The sequence below is a fragment of the Tympanuchus pallidicinctus genome, unplaced genomic scaffold (assembly GCF_026119805.1).
Source record: "Tympanuchus pallidicinctus isolate F22 unplaced genomic scaffold, pur_lepc_1.0 scaffold45, whole genome shotgun sequence".
Classification (NCBI taxonomy): Eukaryota; Metazoa; Chordata; class Aves; order Galliformes; family Phasianidae; genus Tympanuchus; species Tympanuchus pallidicinctus.
Window position 1 is genome coordinate 443,396 of NW_026294764.1, and position 13,609 is coordinate 457,004.

At 47.0% G+C, this 13,609-nt stretch overlaps 1 protein-coding gene and 1 long non-coding RNA gene across 9 annotated transcripts in view; both read left to right on the forward strand.

Moving 5' to 3' along the window:
* PPP1R12B (protein phosphatase 1 regulatory subunit 12B) overlaps positions 1–13,609 on the forward strand; it is an 84,221-nt gene that overhangs the window by 21,453 nt on the left and 49,159 nt on the right. For all 8 annotated transcript variants that reach the window (XM_052702535.1, XM_052702538.1, XM_052702536.1 and 5 more), the window contains exons 5-12: positions 814–958; positions 2,301–2,375; positions 4,811–4,890; positions 5,433–5,578; positions 6,377–6,486; positions 7,567–7,764; positions 8,714–8,796; positions 10,420–10,545. In XM_052702535.1, the coding sequence (XP_052558495.1) occupies positions 814–958; positions 2,301–2,375; positions 4,811–4,890; positions 5,433–5,578; positions 6,377–6,486; positions 7,567–7,764; positions 8,714–8,796; positions 10,420–10,545 (963 nt within the window). The remainder of the gene's footprint in view (positions 1–813; positions 959–2,300; positions 2,376–4,810; positions 4,891–5,432; positions 5,579–6,376; positions 6,487–7,566; positions 7,765–8,713; positions 8,797–10,419; positions 10,546–13,609) is intronic.
* On the forward strand, positions 10,553–11,962 carry LOC128090332 (uncharacterized). Its single transcript, XR_008210907.1, has 2 exons — positions 10,553–11,504; positions 11,623–11,962. It is a non-coding gene; the product is annotated as an uncharacterized LOC128090332 (long non-coding RNA).

Below are 13,609 nucleotides of genomic sequence, written 5' to 3' on the forward strand. Positions count from 1 at the left end.
CCTTTTGCCAGCTGGAGAATGAACGTGAAGTCAGCATCCGATTTAAAACTTCTTTTGCAGGGAAGCCCGCTGCTGCTGTAGCACCACTGTGTTTTATTTAGCCCTGAAACACATCGTGTGAAGTTGCAGGAGTTTCAAAGCTGTGCTGTTCTGGGCTCGTGCTGGATTTCCCCTGAGCTGAAGGAAAGGGGAAACACCACGGAAATTTCCAGTGGCAGTTTTAGTGGAGCTGCAGAATTCCCTTGGGATGTCCTTCAGTATTTGAGCAGCTGGACAACAGTCAGTTCTGATACGTGAGCTGCTCGCTGCTTTCACCTGATCACTGTTGTGCCTCTGACATTTCAGACAATTGTCTCTGTTCTGTTTGTTTTGGTTTTAAATATTCAAGCCCCAGATGCATTGCAGCATGGTGCTTTGGTCTGCTGGAAGGGGCAGCAGGTGGGAGGTGTTCAGCAGTGGAGGGGACGAAAGGAGGTTTGCAGGCAGTCGTCTTGGGGACGATGTGCTGTAGCTGTGCAAGCTCTGATCTGCACAAACACTTATTGGAAGTCATCCATTATTTAACCTACAAGTTGAACAGCTGGTGATCGCAGTCCGCAATGTCTCTGCCTGTTGCCTGGCAGTTCTGCCAGCGCTGTCTCCTTGCTGTACGTGGCCCTGTTTTCCAGTAGAACCACCACCAAACTCGAATTACCAAGTGTCCTTTCCATGCCAGGTGCTGTGCTTGACTCACCTCTTACAGAGATTACGTTCTGGAGAGAATACAGAAGTCGTTCTTGAGTGGGCAGGAATCAGTGTTGCTTCTCTTCTCAGGCTCTTGATCCAGGCTGGGTTTAATTTGAACGTCCAGGACAACGATGGCTGGACTCCACTGCACGCTGCTGCACACTGGGGGGTGAAGGAGGCCTGCTCCATCTTGGCTGAGGCACTGTGTGACATGGATGTCAGGAACAAGCTGGTCAGTAAGCACTGCAGGCACAACATGCAGCTTATTTCATTGCAAGATGCAGTTTGACTTCATTGCCATATGCCATAATTGCTTATCAGTTTGATCCAGCAGTGTGACAGGTTACATGGTGAGCTGTTCTGCATGTGTACTAGAGCACTGAAAAGCAACAGGAGATAAGGACTCGTGGCAGGAGGAAGGAAGAAAAGATGCTAGGTATTATTGGAAAGCATCAGTGGTGAAACAAGGACCAAGAGGGGCTAATGTGTGCATTCCTCTTTCAGTATGACCCCAACATATGGACCAAGAAGAGAAAAACAATCATGGAGTGCAAAGTAATGTGCTAATATTAAGCTATGAAGCATTGCAAATTCATGAGCCCTTGAGTCACTGGCAGCATGAAATCTTTCCTACTCCTCTGTCTTGGTCACAAAAAAGGAAATAAAATTCACAATGCTTGTGAGAAATGTGTGAAGAAAAATAGGGCATTTGTGAGGGGGGGATTAGAAAGGAAGGAAAGCACCCCTACTTCCATGCTAAGAGCTGGAAGTTTGCTTAAAGAGCTTAAAGAGTGGGTATTCAGGAGGTGAAGCCTGCTTGTCCACAGTTGCTCTCTGTGTTCCCCTCCTTGTCTGCACTGGAAACTGATGTGAAAGAGGTCACTGTAGGAGGAGGCACCACTTTAGCATGGTGAGCTCCGTGGCATTCAAAATATGGAGAACTGTTTTTGTTTTTAATGCCATCAGAAGCTTTTCCAAAGTGTTCAGAAGGCGTGTGGGTTTTCTATTTTGATAGACATGAAAAGAAACAGACACAATTGTATTTGCTGCAGCCAGTTGCCAGATATTCCCTGTCAAAGATTATTACCTGGCTAAGTCAGATGGCTTGGAGTTATTTGGTCATTAGCCATCAAGTCTCATCGTGGTGTAAATGTAACTTGATTTCCTGTTTAATGCCCCAAAGTGATTTTTTGGGTTTCTTTTATTTGTAAATGTTCATGGATGTGGAAATTAGCACCCAGGTTTTTTGGCCTGCTGATGGTGGGCAGCCCTGCAGGAGGTCCAGGTGCACAATAATGCAGCAGAACAACTTGTTTGCAATCCTTCTCAGTCCAGGAGTGCTTTTCACAACACAGGTAGCTGTGCTGCCCTGATGGATGAAGGAAGGATTGTGTCAGGAAACCACGACTGCTGTCACTTGGCTTTCTCTACTGCGGAGCATGACAGAACGATGCTCAGAATCAAGGCACAGTGGCTGTGGTGCACATTCAGTTTAATTCTTCACTGATAAATAGTGGTTTTTGAGTGCTGATGGCATGCTGCACTGAACAGCCTCTTGTCCTCTTTTTCCTCAGGGCCAGACTCCGTTCGACGTGGCCGATGAGGGGCTGGTGGAGCATTTAGAAATGCTGCAGAAGAAGCAGACGGTGGTGAGTTCTTGGCAGATGGTTTTCCTCGTATCCAGTTCTGTGCACAGGTGCTCTCTGAAGCACAGGGCATCAGCAGAAGCATGAAGTGGAGGGGCAGCTATTTTTTATGTCCGTCACTCAAGGATCTCTAAACACACCATATTTTGAGTAGATAGGAATGTAGTGATTGTGTCTGATTCTCCCCTGTGACTGTACTGAGTCCTACACAGTCAGATCCAGTTTTAGACCATATAGAAGTCAGTCTAATAGACACTAACACATAATTTGTGTCTAGCCTTCCTAAATCCATCAACTATCTCCCAGGATTAATTTATATTAGGGTGAAAGGTAATTTATAGCTTTGATTTCTGAAGGGGCCTTCAAGCATAAGCGTGTCTTCACCGAATGGGCAACTCCAGCAGGAACATTGTCACTGTGCTGGTCAGTTTTTCCATGTCAGCAAACCCTTAGGTACTCACAAACTGCTTTGAGCTCTCACTGGTCCTTCTGTAAAAGCTGGTTTTATATTTAACATGCAGATGGATTTACATCAATTGTCTCTCATCACTTCACACCAGGAGAGGAATTGTCTCTATTTAGCATCCAGATTTTTAAGAAGACAACCTAGTTGCCCCCAATGCAGCCCAATGCTCTTGGTTGATTTGTCCATTTTTCCCATTCTCTCTGAGTGTAGAACACTCATCACCTCCATTTTCTTGTGAGGACAGGGAGATTACATCAAAACAGGCAGAGTAAATTATGTTGTGTGTAGAAAACTGGGTGGCTGACTGCATCCAGGTCTGCTGAGGTGCACAATTCTGTGAGCTGCTAAAGAATTGTAGTTCATCTGTGGAGTTGCTCCTTTCGTTGCTTTTGTTTGCTGGCAAAATCTGTAATGTCAAACTGCTCTTTACTTAATGGCAATTTACCCAAGTCCCCCCGTGTTTGTATCTGAGGGGTTACACTGTCACTGTACAGAAAGATTTCTGATCTCAAAACCATGTTGAACTGCTGCTTCGTGGTGCAGTGGAGATACTGGATGGATTTATTAGCAGAAAGTTGTCACTGAAATGCATCTTGATCAAAGTGAAGGCAGTCATCAGGCCAGAAAGTAGGTTTGGGTTACGTATTTTCCTATTTCACCTGGTTTGTACAATTGTATCTTTTGGGTGCTTCCAAAAAAGCCTGCCCCACATCTTTTCAAATAGAAAATAAGGACAAATATCAGAAAATATCATTTAAAGCGCTGGATTCAGAAGCAGACATAATGAGAGCATTGCTGGTAAAACCCAGTGGAGTATTTTGAGGAACTGATGATGTGGGTGGTAGAACTTGAGCTCTGATCATAGCACAGCTGCTGTCACCCGTAAATAGCATCCTAAAAATTAATCAGCTTCTCCCTAAACGAGGTGTTGATAAATACTACCAGCACTTTATTGTGGGTTCCCTCCTATGCAGATGCACCAGGATAGTGAGAGAAATGTATTCTTCAGAAGAAAAGCAACAGAAACAGCCACAAGACCTCTTTGGATGTGTGCTAACCCATTTTTAGGCTGGCTTTGCAGGAGATGGTAGCCCCCTGCTTCTCTAGATCGGCAGCTCTAGATAAAGGCCATCTCCATTTATTAAATGAATGCAGCTAGCTTTAGCAGAACTGGAAAGAAGGAAAGAATCCTTCTCCTATATTCTGAATTTCCAGAGTTCTTCCTTCTTGTGCCATTCTCAGCTCCTTGTATCGAAGAGTCACCCAGCTGGACATGGTACAGAGGAGACAGGCTTAAAGCGAGCCTCTAATTGTGGTCGTTATTCATTTCTTTCTTTTAACCCCAGCAGTCCCTGTGCTTTCAGTTTTGTTGTTTTTTGTTGCTGTCCATCAGCAGTGACACAGTGCTATCTGAGTGAACGCTGTGGTTGCTGCAGTGATTGCAGGTATTCCTGTCCAGTGCTGAATTTTGGCACTGAGGGGTTTAAGAAGGGCTCACCTACGTGGGAGATCCGCCCTGCCTGTGCTGGGCACGCTTGGATGCTTTCCCCTGACTATAAGTGCACAATGGGGACACAGGCACAGCTTTTAAACCGAATCCAGCCTGATTTCCTGGGTGTCCAACTGCACGTAGATGGACCTCCAGCACTGCGTCTGGGTGCAGAGCAGCGCCGTGAAAGTCACGCTTTGAGCCTCAGCACAGACTGCTGCAGACTCCTGCTGAGCCTCATTGCCTTGCAGCTGCAGGCTGAGGATGGGCTGTGTGTGCAGCTACGTGCTGGTGGAGCCCTGGGAGATCAGGGCATGCAGGGCTCTTGCAGATGTGCAGCTGCAGCAGGAGCTTGCTGGGCAGATCAGTGTTTTTCATTGACGAGGCTGAGGTGTCCTTGCACCGTGGATGTTGATGCTGTGCTGAGGTGTCGTGCTCAGATGTCTGTTTCTCTTTCTGCTTTCTGCTTGGACTTTCGGACAGCTGCGAAGTGAGAAGGAGACGAGGAATAAGCTGATTGAAGCTGACATGAATGGCAAACCTCAAAGTGGAGTCTTCATGAAGTACGTTGCTTTCCTCTTCTCTGAAAACAAGCTGCACGGTGCAGCAGGGCAGCATCTGTAAACTGTCAGCTGCTTTTAAAAGGTCTGCTGCTGTTTGTGCCTATTTCTTGATTCCTTTCAAATTCAGCCTCATTTAAATGTAGCATCAGATGGTTCTTACTGTACCCAGTGAAAGCCAGGACAAGGAGTTGGGCTGCTGTTTGGTCCCCAAGCTTCTCTTCCTGATGATCACTTTGACCTTTGGGCTGAGAGCTGCTTTGCAGCTGCAGAGCCTTACAGCCTTGCTGGTGGATTGCTTTCTTAGGAAAAGACAGGAGACCACATTTCTTCACTCTGAGAAATGCCCACAAAGTTAGGAAATGAGAGACTGGCTTTGGAATCCGTGGGAAATGGGCAGTGCTGGAAGGGCTGGGATGCAGAGCATACAGACTGATTTTTGTCAGTTTGATCTTCTGTGTATACAAATCATGTCTGCGTGTTTCTGAGAAGCAGAGCTCAGAAAGAACTCGCTTGGTAATCCTTAAAATTCCTGGTTCTTCCAGCAAAGAGAAAATTCTCTATGAGGAAGATAGGCTGAAGACCACAGATATGGAGGAGGAGAACAAAGACTCGAGCAGTTCTAGCTCTGAAGAAGAGGAAGAAGCTGAAGAAGATGAAGTTTCAGAATCAGATGCTGAAAAGGAATCAGGTAAGATGCAGAGCAGTTTGAGGTTTCATAGTTAGCTGGGCAGTGATAGGAATTGAATTGGAGAACTGCATTATTTTTTTTTTTTTGCTTTGTTGTTAAAGACATCCTGCAATCTCACTTCAAGTCTGTATGCATAGAGGAATACAGCCAGTGTACTAAAAAAGCCAACTTTCAGGTCAGCATATTATTTCAGAAAGCAAACCATGCGTGGTGTTTTAATTTCTACTTCCATCTCACTTGGAATAAGGAGCACAAGGCATGCTCTCAAACTGCAGGATGTTTTTTCCTCGTGGGCCATTTTTGGGATGAGCACTTCAGGTGCTGCAAGATGGTAGAAGACAACTGAACGAGAGTTTTATTCACTGCTCATGCTTCATTTGCTGGTGCTGTTTGGATGCTTACACCTATATTTGTTTCTTCAAAACAATGACTGTGAGAGGCACTCGTTGCTGGAGAGGAAAGTATTGCATTGTTGGTGTAGGGAGGGCATTTCCCAGGCGTGTTGAATGTGGCTGTGTTGGGTGAGTGGGCTGACCTGGAGGCAGACCTTGCTGAGAAGATTTTCTTACCATGGGATGAAGTTCTAAAGGTTTGCTTGGCAAAACACATCCATCTGGTGACTGTGGAAGTAACTGTTCAGTGAGTGGAAAGCCTCCCTGAAGTAAAGCTTGTTTAGGCTTGGCATCATCTTTGTGATCTAAGGCACGCCTGGGGCACGCGGCTCTGAACCTGAGTGCTTGTAAAGAAGGGCCTTGAAAAACGTGATACTGAAACATTTGTGTTTTTTTAAACCTGTAGAAAGGAAGGAAGAGTCCTTTGCCAACGACTCCAGCCACGAAACCAGGCCCAGCGTCACTGAGCAAATACCACCACCAGAGTCCAACTCCTTCACTGCCTCTGCCAGAAGGGTAAGAGAATTTGGATCAGCAGGGACTGGAACAGAGCTTGGAAGCAGTAGGGTTAGCTAGGAAATAGGATTCTGCATACTGTTGGGCTTTCCTGAATGGCCTCTGAGAGTCAGCTTCCATTTTGGCAAAGCTGCTGCATTAGCGGCAGTAGAAGTCCAGCACAGAGGAGGAGATTTGTATGATACAGTGCCTCTCCTAGATTCTTACTTTCTGAAACAAATCCTGGTGTTCACAAGGAAACTTTACTTGCTGCTGTCAGTTCTGAGGCAGCTGATGCTGACCTCTTACCAGCAGCTCTTTCTCCAAAGGGTTTTGCTGAGGTATCAGCACTGAATTTGGCATCCTAGTCTGAAGCGTCACTTGCCAAACCTGTTCATGCAGTGACACAACGTTACAGCCCAGTAAGCAGAGAAGATAAAGTTTGCCTCTGACTAGATAGCCAGGTGTGAAGGCTTTGCAAATGTGAACCAGTTACTGAAATCTTATCTGGATTCTCCAGCTCATGCATCACTCAGCCAGATGGCACTGGGAGGCTCTGTGTTTTGCCTAGGATGGGTATCTTATGCTCCTGGTTTCTTTTTGCACCAGAATATGGAGGGCAGCAGGCACTGTTGCAAGGATGAAGTACCAGTTGTATGCCAGAGGGAAAATGATTCTTAGCAGTCATCTTTTTAACTTTTTGCCTCTTACCAAAATCCAACTTCTTGTTCAAGTCAAGCTATTGCTCCTCTGTCCATTGCTCAGCTCAAGCTGAAGCTCCTTTATGGGAGAAATAATGAATAGTGGATTCTGATTCACCCCTCTGTGTACCCTTTAAGTTTCTGTCAGTCCCATCTCAGCCTGTAGGCTCTATATTGAATCATTCCTCGCACAAAAGCTCTCTTGCTCTACCTGTTGCCTTTGAATCTCTTCCCCTTCTTCTATACTGCTTTTAAGCTGTGGAGTCCAAAGTTGTGCCCGTTATCAAACATGCAGTCTGGGTGCAGCCCAGCATAAAGCGAGGCCCGCTGAAGCTTTTCTCAGAGCGGAAATCCAGCCTTGCAGTGCTCTCACCTCCTGCTGCTCTTGTCCCCGCTGCAGTTCAGTTGGCTCAGCAGGTCGGATGAGCAGAAGGATGAGTCGCCCTCCTCGTGGCGGTTGGGTCTGCGGAAGACTGGCAGCCACAACACCCTGAGCGAAGTCGCTGCCCCCCGTGAGGCACCGAGGGAGAAGGCAGCTTCCATCTATCGATCCTCGTCCACCCCTCGGATCTCTGCGTTACTGGACAGCAAAGACAAGGTTTGGCTCGTCTTTCGCAAGGATTTTGTGGCGTATCCCAGTTGAGATGTTTACCTTGCAGTTTCAAGACAGTTTCCCTTTCATTTTCACTTATTGCTGGGTTTGTATCTATAACAGAATCACAGGATGGCCCAGGTTGGAAGGGACCTCGAGGATCACGAATCTCCGACCCCTGCCACAGGCAGGGCCATCAGCCTCCCCATTTCATAGCAGTCCAGGCTGCCCAGGGCCCCATCCATCCTGGCCTTGAACACCTCCAGGGATGGACGGGGCATCACAGCCTCTCTGGGCAGCTGTTCCAGCACCTCACTGTTCTCACAGTAAAGAATTTCCCCCAACATCCAGCATAAATCTTCCCTCCCTCAACTTAAAACCGTTTCCCCTGGTCCTGCTGTTGTCTCCCCTTTCAAAGAGTTGAACAGGTTTGGGTGTCTCTGGTTCTTTTTATTGTATACTCACCCGTGCACCTTTTTCTACTGATTGCAATCCTGACACAGCTGTCCTCTGTGCCCCTCTGACCTGTTTCCTGCTCAGTTTCAGTTGGGCTGCCAATCTGGCACAGCCCATTCTTCACCAGAAAATATCAAATCCGGACAGTAGCACATATCTGCAATGGAAATTCTCCTTCCTCATCACCTGAGTAGATTCCCTCTCTATCCACCAGCTGTATTTGTGAATCTCGTTCTGTGTATTCACTAGCTGTAACTGCTGCCCATTTTAAAATAGTTCTAATTGGAAGCTGCTTACATTTGCTAACATGTTCAGGAAATCATGTTTAAGGTGGATATTTTTATGCTGTCACATTTCTTGCCCAAGAAAAAGCCTCAAACAAGTTATCCTTAGACAGGAAAATACTTCTGTGATTGAATGAACCTGACAGTGAATTTATCTGTCACTGAATGTGCTGCAGGTATCTCAGACTTACAGCCAAATTACTTTTCTTTATCAGGATAAAGAGAACAAGAGCTATCTGGCCACAATAGCCCCCAGAAGGCTGAGCAGTGCAAGTGACATAGAGGAGAAAGAAAACAGGTGAGACTGAATGTCTGTCGGCTCAGCTTGAATCCTGCAGGCAGTTCCTTGGAATGTCTTTTTCCTGTGTTAATGCATCGTATCTTTTCTGGCAGTCCTGTCTGCACAGGTATTTACAATCAGTTGCCTTTCATTTAGACAAGCAGGCAACATACAATAATGTTGCTTATCATTTAGGCAAGCAGGACAAGTGATTGTTTTCCCCAGCCCTGTATCACTATTTATCTATATCTATGTACTGTCTCCATCTGGGAAACTAGGTAAATGCTTACTTTTTCGTTCATCATTTTGTATGGAAGTGCCTGACTTTGCAGCTCTCACATCTGCACTTGTGTCACTGGCTCTCTAGTTCCCTTCAGTTCCTTTTATTCAGGTCTCTGTCACTTTTTGATTCGCTGAGTTTGTGAACTCTCTCGTGCAGAGCTGCATACAGCAGGGGCTGCTTTTGGAGGGTTGTTTGTAGTTGCCTCTGGGCAGAACCACAGTGTAAATGGGATGAATACCCAGTATCCCGAGGTGTACTGTAGAGATAAGCCATTCACACCAGTTACTCGTGGCGTGGAGGAGAATTTCAGCTGGCCTCACGTTCAGCCAGTTGCACAGCAGTGGTGAGCAGGCACACAGAGCAGTTCTGTGATCTGCACTTATGGGGGTGTCCCAGGATGTGACACCAGGAGAGCTTCAGCACAGACTGACATTCTTTGCTGATCTTTTGCTGGAACCTCCCTGCTGTGTTCTTGCTTAATCTCAGCTGGCGCTGGGATTTGGGCTGTGGCAGACAAATGACTGATAAGCTTGAGTGGTTTTGGCAGTGGCTTGGATTGAGTGGCATCTCCAGCTGAGTGCTGGTAAGTGTCCTTCGCTCTGTAAAGCAGAGAGCAAGGAGGGCTGTGCTGCACAAACAGATGGTGCCCAGATGCTCCGTGCAGGACAGGTTTTGTTCTGATATTCCTTCATTTCAAAGCAGCTGAATATCGCTTCTTAGAAGCACGGATGTCTGAAAGGGCATTTGGAAAGGCACTGCGACTGAAAAATGGTCATCAACCGTGGGCTGAAGGTCCTGTCCAAAACTAGAGCAGGACAGGACATTGTGCTGGAGAGTGGTTTGGGAAAGGCAGCCCCAGTTTCAGATAAATAGATAAGTGTGGCTGCTGATAACGTAATGCATAAACTGACAAGTGATTTTAGATATTGCCAAATCTTCTGTCTGTTTTGTACTGCTAAATATAGCAGAGGATTTGTCATACTGTGTGGCTTTTACTTCTATCATTGCACGATAGAGAATTAATGGTTTGATTGTAGATATTCTCCTTGTACCTGTTCCACTTGTGCCGTGCTGCTCGACACGAGGTGACGTTGTTTAATGTGTTCCATGACATTTGTGGCCAATCTGAACCTCAGTCGCAAGTCTTGGGACTGGAAAAGGATATTCATGCAAAATATCACATCCTATTCTTAAATAAAACAGCTAATAATCACAGCAACTGGCAGTGGAAGCGTTTCAGAGAGCAGCGATGTCTGTAGGTGGGTGTGAGGGGGGGGTTGGGGCTGGGGGCTGCGGGGGAGCTGGAAGCAGAGTCTGGGAGGTTTCCTAAACAAACCCTGTGCTCTCTGCTGCCTTAGAGAATCAGCTGCTAACATCGTGCGGAGCGGCTCCTACAGCCGGCAGCCGTGGAGGGATGAATCAAAGGGAAATGAAGCTCCCCATTCTGGGGCACCTCCTACCTACGTATCGACGTACTTGAAAAGGTATGCCCAGCTCTCTGCCTGTGCTGTCAGCAGTCGGTTCTGCCCTTAGCGTGCCTCCCTCTGCTCGCTGCAGCAGGCCTTGAGCAGAAAACACAAATCAAGGCTCGTCAGCGTCTGTCGTGCTGAATAACCTCCTTAGAGACCATCGCTTTTGTTGCTTATAAATGGCTGGACTGAACTTAGATACTTTTCTTTGTACAATTCAAACGCAAGATGTTTTGTGTTGATGTTGTGGTTCGATAGCAAAAGGGAAATTGGTCATAAAAAGAGAATAAAGCAATTACAGTCTGACCTCAGCATTCACATAGCTGTTAAGGTAAGTTGTAGCGTAGTGCTAGTTTTGGTTTGCATTAGAACGTGTTTATGGCAGTAATGCTATCGGGACAATGGCAGTGCTCTTATGGGTGGTTTAGGGCAGCAGACTGGTGTCTGCAACCTTTTCCTTGTGGCAGTAAGGATGCAGTTTGCACAGTGTATGCGAAATTGTAGAGCAGCTTCCAATTGCTGGTAGCCCAGCAGGGTCAGAAAAGCATCCCGTCTGTGACTTCATAACTTCAGTGTCTTTGACCCCTCTGGGAGGCGGAGGCTCGGTGTTCCCGGAGCAGCAGGTAGCGGCCTCTGAATGAGGTGAATGAATGGCCTCCTGTGATGGGGCAGATCATTCATTTCTGAGCTTTTGTCCACCTTGAGAAAAGGAAGATCAGCCCTTTGTGCAAGTACTGCTCCATCGCATCACCTTTCTTGTAGCTGCAGCTGGAAACCAGCATCTCAGCACGTGTAAATGTGTTGTGCTGCAATGCCATTTGTGCTTCAGGAGAAGAGCAGAAATGTTTCAGGATTTTAGATGATGTTCCACAAAATTCTAGACTCCGAGCTAAATAGCTGTGCTGGAGATGGAGCAGCTGCTCGAGGTTTGGGAAGAGGTGCACTTCTGTGTCCTGGTGCTTCTGCTGGTTGAGGTAAGTCCTGCTCTGGAGCGGCCTGTCCAATTGCTGAGAGCACAGAGACCCATTTCCACAAAAGGTGAAACAGCCACTTCAGGCAGCAGACTTTTCCTGATCTGCTGATCCATTCCAGTGACTTCACATCTATCCTGGGACATGATGACAGGTCAGCCTCTGTAGCGTGGCTCTCTGAAGGCACTCCAACCAGCAGCAGCTGATTGCATTGGAAAACTTTGGCCTCCTGCAGCTGGCATGCCTGCTGTTCCCTGGTCTGAGGCAGCCCATAACGTCACTGAAGTGACTGTGCTGAAACTTCACAAGCGTTGCCTGTTTGTCTCACCTGATCAGAATCAGATTTAGTGCCACGTTCACACAGTTGCATTATTTAGTTGTATTTCCTTGGTCAGACTGCGCAGGGATCAGCAAAGGCTTTGGCTGGCAGTGATGTTTTGCTAATAAAGACGTCTTTTCACGTAGGCTGAGTTCTGCCCTTCTGTAGGAGGGTGCTGGAATCTGAGCAGTTACAGGGAATAGCTTTGCCAACTCGGGAATGAGGCGCAGGGGCGCCCGCACTGCTTTACAGGCATCAGCAGTTCAGTGTGACTTCACAAGCAGTGAAACTGGGGTGCGTTTGCTCTCTGTCCCCTGATGGTTTTCTGTAGAGGAGCACAGAGCAATGAAATAATCGTGCCGATTTCTCCTCCCTTCTACATCACCTCTCAGATGAGAAGCAGAGCGGGTTGCCTGTTGTAGGCTCTTTGTCAGCAGAGTGTTGTTAGTATTTGGAAAACAATTCTGGAGGATAAAAGCTCATTTTGAAGGAGAGTTAAAGTGAACGTGACATACCTGCATGTTGCTGACAGGATGACTGCTTTCCCCTTTACCTTAGTGTTTAACTAATCCCCCTAACGAGACCCAGTTATGTTCTGAGTGCTTTGTGTGACCCCCAAACAAAGGGTAAACGCCACCAACAGATCACATTCAGGTGTTGAAAATGGTTTTTCTGCTCCGAGGGAATAAAAGAGCTTGCAGTAATTTTACAAATGCTCTTCAGCTTCAGTGGAAGCAAATGTTAAACCTCTTTCTCTAATGGTAGGGGCTGTCACTCCTTTCTCTGGGTGCAGCACTAAGGAGCAGAGCACAGACCCGTTTTCTGACAGCCCTGTTCTCGTGCATGTTGACCTTTGAGCAGCCAGTTCTCATCAGTTAAAGTGTTGGGAGGAAAACTAACGTTGCAGATTGAATTAATTCAGCATCCTTCCTTTGGCATCAGCTGCAAGAGATGCTTCACACCAAAATGAAACCACTTTTGCAGTTATTTTCTTCATTTTAGATACTTGCAGGCACTCTTTATTGTTTTTGCTGGCATAAAAGCCATCACAGCAAGTCAGGCCTGCAGTCCCAGCTCCCATCACCAACTGGTTTTGGAGATCCAGTTGCTGAAGCTAGAATGGCTTCAGAGCAGCCTCCTCCCCTGCCTTGGCTTTCAGCAATCCTTAATTAATGAGTGGGGGTCATAGTTAGGTCATCTGTTAGAGACTGAACAGCAGTGTGTCAGTGCCTTTATTTCTGTTGTTGGGTTCTTGAGCATAAATTCCTAATCCTCCTTTTTGATGAACATAACTGTTAATAAGTAGATTTTCCAGCTAAACTCTGTGTTGCAATTTTCTGGTCCTGTTTGCTCGAACTGTGACCAATTGAGTCAGTGCTTGAGCTGTGTGATGCCACCCCTGCAAGGTGATGGGGAGGGGAGGTGGCTTCCTGCAGAGCTGGCAGTGCTTCAGATCCATCAGCAGCTCGAGTGATGCCCAGCACCAGCTTCCCCTCGGACCTGAGCCATGTGCATGTATGTTCCCCCTTCCCCTCTCCGTTCGCTCACATCTCTGCTCCCCGGGCACCTGGTCTCCTTCCATCCTGTTGTCTCCCGTTTCCAGCCACTGCCTTTTCCCTTCTGAAGCACTTACCAGGTCTTATTCCATAACCCTCCCCTTTCCTCCCTTCCCAACCAGGTTTCTCATCTGCCCTCTGCACCGCAGCCTCTCTGCCTTGTGTTCTCCTAGGATGGTGCCCCACCAGCCCTGCTTCCCCAGGACCACCACCAGCATTTTCCAGGCTCCTCC